We start from the raw sequence: 14463 nt of genomic DNA, 5'->3' as shown, positions 1-14463 counted from the left end.
TCTAAAAATATTGTAATCCAACTTTTAGTTACTATGCTTTGAGGATCATGTTAATTTGAGCATCATTTTTCATTCACTTAGGGTTAGGATGAGTCATATTAAGAAGACATTTTGGTTCTAAAATTGTACTGGAAGGATTTACTTCCTATAGGAAATACTGTAATACTCACTAAATTGCACTCAGATAACTCCATCTGCATCCATATTGAAGGTTCAGGATGGAAGCTCTTGAAGACAGCTCTGAGAAGACTAGAACACCCAATACTGACACAATTAAGGTTCCTTCTTGCTGAGCTGGAAACTCAGGACTTCTCTGTTTGGTACTGATAATGTTTGGCACTGCTGGCCTGGAATTAAAAAGATATTGAAGACATTTGCATTTCATCAGACTTGCAGACTTGATATTCAAGAAAATTAGAGTAAAAATTCCTCTCTTCATAAAAATATCTTTATCACAAACACAGCTTCAAAAGCAGAACTGATCCTTCTCTGACACTGTAATTTGGAGGAGAAGGATCATTTCCTCTTGCAGGAAAACTGTGATAACTGAAAAGAGCCAACTGGTGAGTTAATTGTGGAGATACTTAGGATATCACAAAAGCCATTTCAAGCTTACCAAAAAGCTTTCTAAGATCTATGAGACCTATTTTTCCATTTCCCTAAATGCATAAAATTTCAATTGCATATTTATGCAATTTCTTGCATAAAATCCTATTAGATGCTGGAAAAATAATACAAAATTAAAATAAGCATTCAAATAAACAACAAGAACCTTTAAATGAGCTATTTTTGAGTGTGTGCTTTACTATAAAATGCTAATTTAGAGCAACTACTTATACTTGAATTAAAGATTTTGCATTTTACACTGGTTTGGACCACAAGAAACATGGAAATTGAAGATTCTGAGAAAATTATCTTGGGGGGATAGTATTATTATTAAAAAATATTTTTTAAAGTAATATTGAATATACTTTAACAAGAAGGCTTAAAATTTTATCTCCAAAGCTGAAAACTTTTTCTCTTCCTCTTGTTAATGCTTTGAAATACTGTTTCTAAAAATATTCACTCCCCATCTGTTTCTGGTTAGGTTTTTCATCTGTGGCATAAAGAGTGAATAATCATGTGTTGCAGCTGTGAAGGAGACCAAATGATGATGCTTCTCTGCCAGAGTACTGTTTGTCTGCCACACAATCCAACTGCTCGGGACACTGGGCAGTCTAGGCGAGCTGAATTCTTGCCATTCAGCTGCACATGCAAGCAGAAGCTCTCGGGCTGTTTTAGACAAAAATCCCAAAATGAATATGACTAAATCACAGGTTCTGCAAAATTACAGAGGAGCTGCTTTTTCTGAATGTGGCCAAGTACTAGACAGACAGATGTGATCAAAAAAGGTCGGGGGGGTTATTATTTGGAGAGATGACCCACGATTAGGACAAGTTCATTGGGACATTTTGCAGCCCACTGCTGTTAGAGATCATCAATCCTCTTTCAAAGCAAATGTTCATACTACAGCTGGATATTCAACTTATCTTTGGCCCTTTTCAGCCTGCTTTAAACATCAGCTTTATTAGCCTCAGAGAGGTTCCAAATCAATTCTTGTGGAAAGATTATTCTGGAAATTATCAGTGAGCTAAATTGAAAATACTGAACAGCACCAACAATATATTAGACTCCCTCTAGCTGTTCATCAGAGGCATCAAAGTTAGAAAAATTGCACTGACTAAACAGATAATCAGTTTATAATAATTTACAGTGGTAGCATGTATTTTTAAATTCTACTCAGTCAAAGAGAGTTTTAGACATTTCTAGATGTAAGCTACTACTCACCTGCACCAGACAGAACTGCAGCTAAAGGTGCTATTATTTATTTTTTTGCCTGAAAGCCCACATTTATTGAGTCCTCCAAACTTCCTGAAAAATGCATACACACACATCCCAGTATATCTGCTGGAGGTTTTTGGTCTCCTCCTTCACGAAGTTTTATCTCTATACCCTCATTTCAAGATTCATACACTGTCAGTCTTAAAATCTGTGTTTGTCTTCACTTGCAATTACAACAGGGCTTAGGCTCTGTACATTGCCAGGTTTCTTTTCCTCAGTAAGTATATATATATATTTTTTTAATTTTATCACTTAATCTCTTTGCCTTTCTTTCTATTTATTCCCTCCCTCATTTGGATCTCCACACAACAAAATTCCCTTCATTATCATCAAACTTAATTCAAACTATATTGCCAGCTTCATAACTAGTACATATATCACATGACAGTTCAATTCAGTGTGTTTATACTGTTATTCAAAAATTTCCTTGTACCCTAGCTGCACATTGTAAATTCGTAACAAAGACTTTATTACCAACGACAACACAATGAGCATTTTTCCTTTAAGAATGCCCTGAACAGTATGTTCTCAATGGAAATCCCACACTTGTGTATTTAAAATGGATGGATAATGGATAGAAAAGACAATGATATGACACAGACCGTGGTACCAATTCCAAGATTTTGCATTTATTTCTAATTTATTTTGTGTGTTACCTTGCTATCTTGCCACCTTTTCTTCTTCTATTAAACACTCAAATCAGATTTACTTATTTTTGCATACCCATATACTTAAAACATTAAACATGTAGTGCTTATAATAAAAATGCTACTGAAATGAACCCACTAATATATTACAGTCAAGTAGATTAAGAGCTTACTCTTTAAAGCAACTGTGACAGTAGCTAAAACTTCACCAAGTTTCACCTTTCTTCTCTAACAAATTTGCACATTACGATTCAGTTGGCTCAGTTGAGCCTGTGCTATTAGAGAGGTCTGTATATAAACCAAATAATCAGTCCCATTCCAAGAGCCGGGGAATGTGAACATCTTCCAGAGAACATGAAAACAGCGGTAGGCTGAGATATTCTTTCTCATTTCCTCACTCATAGCTCACCCGTGTCTGCCTTAGCTGAACACCTCACATCAGCACACAGCATCCCAGAGCAACCTGGGTTGGAAGGGATGTTTGGAGGTCACCCCATCCAACCTCCTGCTCAAAGCAGGCCTATTAGATCAGATTTTTCAGGGCAACTTTCTTTCCATTCTGTTTCTTTCCATTCTCTCCACTCATCCAGCCACATCCTCCTTCACGCCTTTGGTTCCCCGCAGTGTTACTTTTTGCTATTGGGGAGTCAAAGCAGTACGTGAGAATGAGCAGTCTATGGACAGGAGGGGAATGAGGATGTGGTGGAGCAGATAAGGGTTAGCAGGAGGTGGAGGAGGAGAAAGAAGGGTGGGAGGAGGTATTGGGGAGACCAAGGTTATGCAAAGGATTGGGGAAGCGGCTTTGTGGTAGGAAGGAATGCAGTTTCTGTGCCTTAAGGGCTCCCTCTGAGCTTCTGTTTTAACTCCCCAGCAGCAGAGCAGCAGTGCTTTAGGTAGAAGAAGCCCTTTGACCACTGGTGCCTTTGTGCAGAATGCTTCGATTCCTCTGCCTTATGCAAAGTCAAGAATGTTTGGGTGCTGAGCTGGGCATTTGCTTACACAAATCAGTTTGGGTTCTTTTAGATTTACCTAAGTTTCTGAGTTTTGGGTGTCTGCTTTCAGAAGCATAATTTTAGATTTCTTCTCTAGATATTCCCTTCCCCCTTTTTATCCCACTCACTCACACTGTGCTTTCCTTTCTCTGCCAGCCTGAGCTATCAATTCCCAGCTTTGTTCAGCTTTTCTCCATGCCTAGATTCAGCCAGTAGATGCCTCCTTATTTAGTAGATTCCAACTGCTTTATTCTCAACGTCCTTTTTCAACTTTTGCCCAGCTAGTTCATTGCTTCCTCTCAGGCCAACTTTTCTCACATATGCTTCTCTTTATGTGAATGGTTCTCAGTTCCAAATTATTTGTTCAGCCATTTATAGTTTTTCCATCCCACATCCTCTTACAGTTTCAGTCTTATCACCAGTTCTCTTCCCTCCGCCCCATTTCTATCCCAGCTTCCCATCTAATATCCTTGTCCTTTGAGAATCTATTTCAAATCCCTCCCTATTACCTAGAAAAACCAATTTTCTCCCCCCATCCATGCCCTTCAATCACACATTTTTATTTCCTCCTCCCACTCAAATTGGTGTGATCCCTTCCCTCTCTGAAGTTCCAACTATTTGCCCCGCAACCCTGCGGGTTCTCCCCTTTATTTTGATGTGCCTGAGGGAGATAATGGTTGGAGCACAGGACACAAAGGCTGTTTGCTTTTAGTTCCAGTGTCTGGATTAAGTCCAAGTCCCACATTAGCCCTCACATAAATGCATAGAAAACTCTGCTGACCCCTGCACTGGACCTCATTGGCACAAACAAAACTTCTTCAGAGGAAGAAATGTAGAAAGTTCTCACTGAGCATATGCAGACTGCATTTTTTCCCCACAGTCTAGAATATGCAGCAACTCAGGTTATTTATCATGAAGCCAGTTAAAAGAACATCCCTGAAATGAATGCAAGTTGCTGTCAAATATACAGAAAGAACTCAAATATGGAGTGCAAAGGGTAGGGATACAAAATGGTTGTGCAGAGGAAAGCTCAAATAAGCAGGACCAGCATTACCCAAATCTCCTAAATCCCTGCAAACTCAAGTTCTGTCAGTAAGGTCAAGTGGCTTTGCACTGTACACACCAGCACTCTGTGATTCAAAAACTCAAAGGAAACAGTGAGGATTAGGTTGGACATTGGGAACAGATTCTTCACCCAGAGGGTGGGTGGGTGCTAGGACAGAACTCCTAGGAAAGTCACAGCAGGAGCCTGCCAAAGTTCAAGGAGGTTTGGACAATGCCCTCAGGCACCTGGTGTGAATATTGGAGCTGTCCTGTGCCAAGTCAGGAGCTGGATTTGATGATCCTTGTGGATCCCTTCCAGCTCAGGATATTCCATGATTCTATGAGCACTTCAGTGGGTGCGTCCTGTGCTCTGCCCAGCCCCACCATTCACAGCAGCAAACCTGCAGCCACTGAGGAGGTGGTAATTCCATGACACAAAACAAAGAGGCAGAGAAGGAAATAAACAGACATAGAGACAAGAAATTAAATGGCATGACAGAAACTACCAGGAAAAGAGGCCCAAAATAGAAAAGTATTTCTGCCTGGATAGCTGCATTTGGGCAGAGTCACAAGCACCTGAATACATAGCCTTTTAATAAGAAGTTGGGTAGTCTTTTCAGAAGGAGATGCTGTTAACTTTGGCTATAAATAATAAATCCTTGGTTTTCTCTGCATAAGCCATGGTGCATCTGTCTAAAATCGCACAGCCTGTCAACTGCAGGCCACCAAATTCTGTCGTTTTTGAACTTGATTTTGAATTATGTGGTGAAAGACACTGTCTGAAGCACAGAGTAATAATTTCAGAGTAATTCTTCTGACAAGGAAGAATTTCCCCTCTCACTCACTTTTTAAGCACAGGCCCTGAAACAATTATTACATGTTGCTTCACTGTTCTTGTACACTGGTTTCATTTGAATACAGGATGAAACTTCACACACTTGCTAAACAATTATCTAGTGTTGCAGTGCACTAGAAAGTAGTTATCACAATCAACTACACATCTGTTTTAGGTCAGGGTAGCCACTGAAATTATAAGTTTCACTTGCATAGCAGTTTTGTTATTAAAAGTAGTCAAATAATGTAATGTAATATAATGTAATATAATATAGAAAATGCTAGAAAAAAGTTTACTATTACAACAATGCTGCCACCTGGTAACCTAATGTGTAATAGCAGAAAAAACATTCATTTTTCTCAGTCTTGAACATAGCAATGTATTTGACATATTACTTTAAATAACATTAAAAATCACAGAATCTGTGAAGTTATTATTGGATTAGGATAATTTCCCTGCATCAGATTAAATCCTCATAGCTGTGTTTCATTGGGGGGAAGAAGTGAGACCCAAGTCCTTTGAAAGGTTTCAAGTCAAAGCAAATAGCCAAGATTTCCTGACTCCCAGTGAACTACCTCAGGCACAAGACAGTAGCCAAATACATATCATGGTAACTTGTGCTCCACCAGAAACACAGGCAATGGAAAATAAACACGGGCAACATCCTCCCCACCTTCCTCACTCATCCATTAAAAATTGCTTCAAGGGAAGGGGAGGAAGTATTTGGCCCCAGATCAGGAGAAGTATCAGCAGTGTCTCTTGCATGTTCACATTTGTGCTATCAGCCTACTGCGAGAGTCAGATGTGGAAGACAGACACAGAGTACAGTGACTGATAAGCTGCTTGCACACTGGTCTATTCTGAGCTCCATGCCAAAAGATTAAATCATTTAAAAATGAGGTTTTTACAGGATAGTAAAGCCAGGGGAAAAAATGAAAACCACACCATTTCTTTTTTTAAAAATTATTCTGTCAATACTAGTGGGGGCTAAAATATGCTCAATGTTTGGCCTCCAGAGTTTTTCTGGTAAAGCTAAAAACTCAAAATTGATAAACCATCATGATAAAAAAAAGAATGATTGTCCACAGTTACTCTTTTGCCATATGATAAATATATGGATAAATAAGAAGCAATGATTGGAGCATGAAATGGCCATACAAGAATAATTTTCTGGTGAGATTTTACCCCAGATCTTTTCTATATGATTAAGCAAAATTGAAACTCTTAGTGGTATAAAACAGAACCTTGGAACTATTTTTAAAATTATATTTAAAAGAAGAAGAAAAAAAACTTGCTAGTTATCAAGAAACGTATGCTCTGGATCAAGTGGGTGGATGGGGAGGGAGGACTAAAACTATTTAAGTAGTGTCATGCTTTCTACTTGTGACTGCAAATGTCAGTATTGTGTAAGTGTCTCTGCAAAAGAAAGTTCTTTCCTTAAAGTTCACAGTTAGTTCTACAAATACAGTCTTGGGTTGAAGAGCTAAAAAAAGAAACAAGAAAACCAGTTTGTGAGGGGCTGTTCAGCTCTGACCCAATTATGACAATAACAAAGACTGAAATAAGTAGTAAGAATGTAAGCAAGTGCACACTTTGAGTAAGCAGGAACCAGCACACAGGGGATGTAACCATCAGATCTAGTTTGCTGCATGTGCTGTAAACATGGCAGTGCTGGAATTCTTCATGCAATACACGGCTGGAGCTGGAAAATGCACTGCACGCATGTGCAGCATCACAGTGTGCTCTGGTTTATACCAACAGACCCGTGGTAGCCAGTCTTGGGTGGCCTGAGCTCCCTGGCTCCTGGAACTGGCTATATTTATCCCAGCTGATGTAGCCTGTCAAGTGTGTCCTGCGGCTGATAAGGTGCCGTAGTCGACAACAGGGGGGGATCAAAGGGGAGGAGCAGGATGGGGGCTCCCATCCAGTGGTTCTTTAGGGGGTCTCAAAAGCCCTGCAGTCACATTCCTGGGTGACTCGTACCCTGCTTTCTAGATGCAGCTGGGAGCTCCACCAGAAACAAAGCGAAGATGCCAGAGCCTGTAAAGAAAACAGGTAAGGATCATAACTGACAGAGGAAACTAAGAACAGCTTGACAGGAAAAATGTGACTAGATTATGTATTCCAGGGAAATGAGATGCCTCAAAGGAAAAAAATAAATAGACAAGAAAAAGAAATTTTATTTTATTAAGTTATAAATGTAAGAGATATTGAGTGATCTTGAAGAGAAACCACTAACTGCTTTGATAACCCTCAGCCACAGAATTTTCTCAAGAGACTTTGGATGAGGAAAAAATAGAGGTGAAATGCATTTAATTCTCAGATGCTTTTAATTTCTCATTTCCTTTCTTAGTCACCTTTAGGAGTCTGAAAAAAAAAAATAAATAAAGTCTTGTAGTCTCTCTATTGGACAGTTAAAAAGTATAAACCCCTCCTGCTTTTATTTTGGGTTTGGGGTTTTCTTCCCCTGACAATTTGTAGAAGTATTATGGCCAAAATTTGATGGCACTTATTGTGAGTGATATCTTTATGAAAATGAAAGCAAACAGTACCTGGTCAGAGTTTATTCTTTCTAGTTCTTTCAACCACTGACAACAGAACTCTAGGAAAAAAAGGCAACATTGTACTGGGAAGAATACATGCAGTTTCTTTTCCCTTGCCCTCCTTCATCCTTTCCCCTTGAGCCAGAAGGTTACTAGCCCTTTTCAGGAAGCCAAGGTCACAGAGCCACAGAGAAAAATGCCAGGAAAATATTTCAGATTTATGAATGTTTTAATTTAAAATATTCAAATAAGGAATCACTCAGGTGCTGCCCACATAGAGAAGGCCGAGAATGGGGTGCAAGGTGAAGTGGGTCTGGTGTTTTGAGGAGGAAGAGAGCCTGGGAAGAAAAGGAAGAGACAGCTAACTTCCGGACACCTGCAGAGGAAGATGCCTCAGGAGCATTTTGCATCCACAACTTTGGGAAAAAAGGCTGACAAAAGCTGAATTTATAATTGTTTGTCAAGTGTGAACATATTCAATAGTCAAGCCTGGAGAAACTTGTACTAAACCTGGGATTCTCCACTTTAGAGTTTCATTGATGCCAGGCCATACCTGGAATGCCCACTACCTGAATGTACACTACAAGGTGCACATGTTTAGTAATGTGCAGTTTCTAGAATTAGTCAGTGCCAGCTGTGGAGACTTATTAATAATGGCCTTTGTGCTTTGCAAAGGCCTGAGCAACCATTGGTCTCCTCTTAGTCTGGCCACTGAGACAATCTCCTATGGTCACAATAACAAAATAACAAAATAAGAATAATAACAAAAGAAGAACTTGTTAAGAACTTTCATTTGACCAAAATATTTGAGATCAGCCACTACCAGAGGCAGACCCATTACACACCCAGAGACTCCCCCATTATAACCTGCAATGCACCAAAGCATGCTTAACTCCAGCAAGATTCTTTGTGTTCCCCTAAAGCAACAGTGTTATCAGCAATCCTTCCATTGCATTGCAAATATAACATCATTTCATGTTCATAAGGCTGCCATTTCTAATGAAAGTAGATTTGTATATAAAAAAGAAATATATATTAGATTGTGTAACTGTAGACAAAAGCTTGAAAATATAAGCTGCAAAATTTCAGTAATCACCCCAAAAATGAGAAAATCATACTCATATTCTGCTTTTAAAGTCACGTGATTTTTAAGTTTCATTGAAATGTTTAATCGTTGTGAATGCAGACAAAAAGAAATACAACAGAGTAGGCAAAATTTGACAGTGACCTTGTCATTATGACTTCTGATTTCTAATTGTTTTACTGCCTTTAAATTAACATTTTCATTCTCTGTGGGTGAGAGACAGTGTCTCTGTGAAGATGCCCACTTTTGCTGGCTAATGGTGAAGAGAAATTCTATCCCAACTTATTTCTCCAGAGAAATCTAACAGGTGTCTAACATCACTAGTCCTACACAGTTCTTATGAACAAACCAGACCAAACACTGGGATTATCACAGCGGGGGGAGGAAAAGCTCTTGTTACTCACTCTGACCGAGACAGGACCAGTCACATGCCCCACAACTTTTGGAGAGGATCTTCTCAGTCTCCCAGGAGACACTAATCCCTTTGGTTTTCTATTTCATGTTGTTTATACAGTTCAAGCCATTTCAAGATGGGATAATGCTGAGCACCATCTCAGGAGGGCCAAAAAAACATTGGGCAATTCACACTTGGATAAATCACAATTCCTGCCTTGCACACACCACATAGTTAGAGTACTGAAGAGCCCAAATTCCCTAGTTGGTATTACTGAAATCTGTGCATCTGGTGTATAGGCAAAAGAAAATTCTTCATGTCAAAGAATGATCAGTGATATTTAGCTTATATCTGCTGTTTTAACAGGGCTTTTAACATGTAAAAAGAAACAGACAATAACAACCAAAAAACACCCAAAACCCAAAATAAACAAACAAATAAACAAAAAAAACCCACCCACCAAAACCCCCCAAAGATCCCACCAAAAATAAATTTAAAAAAAAATCATTAAATTAACCATTAAACTTAAAATGGTGTGGTGAAGTAGATTTTCCAACAAACATTTTCACTTTCAACTGTCCAACTAAAATACTTCAGGAGAAAGCACTTCCCTACTTATTTCAAGAATGCCAAAAGAACTGTCTTAGCATTCATGAAAATCTACACATCTACAAGAGCAACACTATTTATAAGACCTGTAAGAGTTTAGTGTCAGAGCAAACAATCAAACTTTGAAAAGCACCACTTTTTGCAGAATTCTGTTGCAGAAACTTTATGTTCTTTTCCCTTTGATTTAAACATTTCATAGTTTATCCTTGTTCAAAAGCTCACTGTTTGGAAAATTTTGATCTTTTTTTTTTTTTGTTCTGAAAATTCAGAAATGTTAAAAAACCCCCAACCATTTCCCTAACAATATTTTATGACATTAGGAGGAAATAGTTGGCTTTTTAAACACCAAATTTAGTAGATAAATGGGACTTAATGGGAAGTGTGTGCTTTATTATAGCTGGAAAAGGAGAAGTCTATATTACTCACCTTCTCTTAAAATCAGTCAGCTTTTACTCAGATATTTTATAGATTGAGGAGTCTAGATTTTGCATTTCTGATTAGGAAATTTCATCAAGAATTTACAAATAACTTGTAAGTACCCAGAGGCAATAATAATAATAATAATAATAATAATAATAATAATAATAATAAATGTTGCATAATGAAGAGTAAACTGCAGAATTTTAGTTTGAATATTAGATCATTCTTTCACATTTGCAAGCACCTAGCACAACAAAGTATTGCAACAAACCTCTATGCACCACAGGAATGCAGAAAAAACCCTACATCCATACAGACATAGTTTCCTCTTTTGTAAGTTAAGATTCAAACCAAGCTGAACATTACTATCCCCGTTTTAAGAAAGTGTGATGGATGCAGAGAGAGAGAGGTGACTGATTAGTGAAACTATTCCTCGCCTGTTGCTCATGTTGCAGGAATTTGCAATCTCAGCTGCTGAAGTAGGCAAGGAATGATAAGATTGAGTCTTTCAATAGCTTCTGGATCATGGAATGATTAAGCTTGTAATTGCAAGAAGCCACTTAGGTCCTGACTGAGGAATGTGCAGCATCTTTATATAGTTCCCCAGAAAGGCATTTACAAGCTCCATTACTGCAGTCTGCTTGTGCTCAGCTGGGCTTTTAACACAATGGAAGAGCAAATGATACAGAAGCAAAACTACATGCCAAGTGTAAGCAAAGATAAATTTTCAACATGAAGTCTTAACAAATAAAATAATTCCAAAAGTTAATACTGCTTTTGTAATATTATTTAAATATCTTGACCAATACATATTTTAACACCGAATACAGAGAACGTGCCATAAGATAACTCAGCTTTGTGGGAGAAACCTGTGATTATTTTGTCTAATTTCATTCATCACAAATTTCTGCTGCAGTTTCTAGCATCTGCATTCAACCAGATACATTAGAATCTTCTCAAGTATTTATACCTTTAACAGGTTTTATTTCAGAAAGGCAGAAATATCATCTGAAAATGTCATTTAAAACACATTCTCCTCTACCACTCTGTGTAATGAAAACCACTCTTGTAGAAAACACATTTCTTGCTCACTTTCATTTCACACAGTTCACACATACTTTGAAATTCCAGTATTTCAAGAATAGGTTTTTAGATGATGTTTGTGACTCTAAGCCAGATTATTTAGGGAATGTTGCTAGCAAATGAAATTATTTTGGTAATTTGAACAGTATTTTAATATGCACCTTACCTCCACTTTTTCTGACAATAATGAAATAAGAATTGCTCTTCTAGCTTCTAATATTAATTTTTATTCTTATTAGAGATACAACAGTACTTAGCAGCTACCTACTAACAATTCAATGCTGTACAAAGACAACGGGAAAACAGTCTCTGCCTGAAAACACTCATAAAATAAAAGCCCAGTAAATAGATTGATAGTTCAACAAGAGAGCAAAGGAAACAATTATTAGTACAATAGATAGGAATCCTGGTAGTAGCTTAGCCATTTCTTGGGGTTTGCATAGGAGAGTATGAAAAAGACTTGATTCATAATAGTAAACTTGTTTGATTATGGATGTTAGAAGGACATTGCTTTAAAGCAGGTCAGAAAGTAAAGGAGAAAGCATGAAGATTTAATAAATGGCAGCAGAATGAAGGCAGAATACTAGTTTTGTTATTTTATTTAGGTGACTATCACAGAAAATTGGGTTTGGAACTGAAATTATTTCATTATCGTTTAATTTGGCCACAGCAAATGTAGTTTATTTTAATTCATCCTCCTGATTGAAAGACCTACCAGTAAAATTTCAAAAAGCAATCTGATCACAGATCTCCAAACAGGGGTTTTTATTACTGACCAGTTAAGCTGTAACTTGTGTTAACATACATAGTGTTGTGGCTAATGTTACATCTTTAGGTGTTTGGAGAATTTTAGAGGACACAAGTTCTGGTAGCTGCAGCCTTAACCACCAAAAAGTTTCTGCAAGACAACTGCAGACCACATACAGCTGTTTCCTCTTCTGCCTGGGGTAAAATCTGCTGGTTTATGTCACTCAGAAGTTATGTGAGTGTGTTTGCATTATGGAAGCTAGAAGTGATTAGGAAGGCCTGGGTTATGAGAGGTGAAGTGTTGAAAAATGGGTTAGTACAAAGTGGCCCCAGGTTCATTTTCTTTTATTAGCTTAATGTCCGTCTTCTCTCCCTCCATTAAATCCCCACAGCAACACCAATTCCATCCCCACTAAACACACAGAGCACCTTCAACACTTTCTGTCTTCATCAGCACTGGTAACTCACATGGCTCTCTGTTCTCTCTCCAGAAGTGCCATGCTGTGCTAGTACTAATGTCACTTTTCTCTCCCCCTGTGCTGGGTTACAACACACCAGGGATCAGAGAGTTAACAGCGAGCAGCAGAGGACATCAGGTGCCCCAGCCCCATGGCTCCTAACTCTTGGGCACCTGGACTCTGGATAAACACAGGACAGTGTCTGAGATCTGTCAGTGGCTGACACAGCATTACACAAGAGGTGTCACAGGCATTGGGTTTTCCACAGCCTCATCGAGATATTCGAGAGTGTTTAGAGTATGGGATGGAAATATAGAACTCAGAGGGGTGTATCAGGGTAGAAGCCAAACATTGTAGTGAGAGAGACTGTCAGATGGGGAATGTGTTTCTGATAAAAGCAGGCAGAAGTGTGGTTCTCAGGACAGAAGTTTTGGATTGTGGTGTTTAGGAGTAATCCTAATGAGGAAATACCTGAATTACATTGGTGTAACTGCATGAGGAAAAGAAAACCTCTGGTCAACTTGGATTTACATGTTACTTAAAGTAACAGCCACAATGATGGGGTGGGGAATGACTGAGCTCTTTATCCTGTTAAGCAGCCCCTTTTCTTCCCCAAAAGGGAAAAAAAAAAAAGGTATTCTCTTCACATGCTTGTTCAGCAATCTCTTCTGCAGCAAAGTTATTTCCTGTAAAATCTCCAGCCCTACATCTTTAGTCTTTCTTTGCAAAAAGAGCAGTGAAAGATGAAAAAGAATACAGCTGGATACAGAGAAATCACTGCCCTGCACTGACTGAATCTGAAGTACAGGAAGAAGATTCAATTAAAACCTATGTCTCCTCTACCAGTGAAAAAGTGGGTACACAACAATGTTCTTGCAGGCCTTTGTTCTCATGGGAGATTTTGGGCTTTTCCAATTCTGTACTTACCAGAAATATTCACAATCATTTTAAATTGGAACGAAAGTGAGTCTTTTGGCAGGAAAGGGGGAAAGAATACAAAGAGTCTTACTTATAAACTTCTGCACATGTGTTTAGATTTCCTAAAGCCAGAATCGTATGTAGGGGTAGAGATTTCTCACTGTGTTCTCGCCAACAATTTTGTTCTTGTTGAGTCACCTACAAAGCAAATGTAAGAAACCTAATCACTTTACAGGGTGTGCAGCAGATCACAGAGTTACTTCCAAGTATGCGTGTCATGAAACACTGACACTGTAGGCTGGAACCTTTACAAATCACTTTGCTGTTAGGTAATTAATATATTTATAGATTCTTTTGTGCTTAAATAGAAGAGTGATGATAATAGCACTCAAGGACTGAAAACAGGTCTCTTTGCTGCTTTGTCTGTAGAATCATAGGGAAAGGAGCCAGCTAGTCACTAGTGGAGTGGGTCCCAGAACTGACCTGTCTCCCCACTGTGCAGCAGCCTGGCCACCTTTGCAGGTCTTTGGAATCCTGCATGTCCAGCCTGCTGTGCAGCAACCCTCCTGCAGTTATTCAGGATACACTGCATCAATGCACACCCTACCCTGCTGCATTATTTACAGAAGTGCAGGAAGGTACCTAAAGGTGTGCAGCTGGTAACAGGCAGCACGCTGTACGACACTGCAGTACATAGTCTTGTATCCTACAAAGCACTATATTTTTAAAGAACTGTTGCACCAGATTAGAAAAAAACCTCAATAATAAGCATGCAGGAACATTCCACTCCCAGGGGAAATTTCCCACA

General features: G+C 38.6%; 1 protein-coding gene across 2 annotated transcripts in view; it reads left to right on the top strand.

The window, feature by feature from the left end:
- Positions 1-7304: 7304 nt before the first annotated feature.
- The window catches only part of MYBPC3 (myosin binding protein C3), a 61785-nt gene continuing 54626 nt past the window's right edge, over positions 7305-14463 (top strand). Inside the window, exon 1 of one of the 2 annotated variants that reach the window (XM_041459719.1) lies at positions 7305-7454. In XM_041459719.1, the coding sequence (XP_041315653.1) occupies positions 7430-7454 (25 nt within the window). In that variant the 5' untranslated portion in view covers positions 7305-7429. The remainder of the gene's footprint in view (positions 7455-14463) is intronic. The other variant, XM_041459720.1, reaches the window with a different exon arrangement.

Source organism: Pyrgilauda ruficollis, unplaced genomic scaffold (assembly GCF_017590135.1).
Source record: "Pyrgilauda ruficollis isolate IOZ18807 unplaced genomic scaffold, ASM1759013v1 scaffold14, whole genome shotgun sequence".
Taxonomy (NCBI): Eukaryota; Metazoa; Chordata; class Aves; order Passeriformes; family Passeridae; genus Pyrgilauda; species Pyrgilauda ruficollis.
Note: the sequence above shows the minus strand (reverse complement) of the source record. Positions and strands in the feature narration are given on the sequence as shown.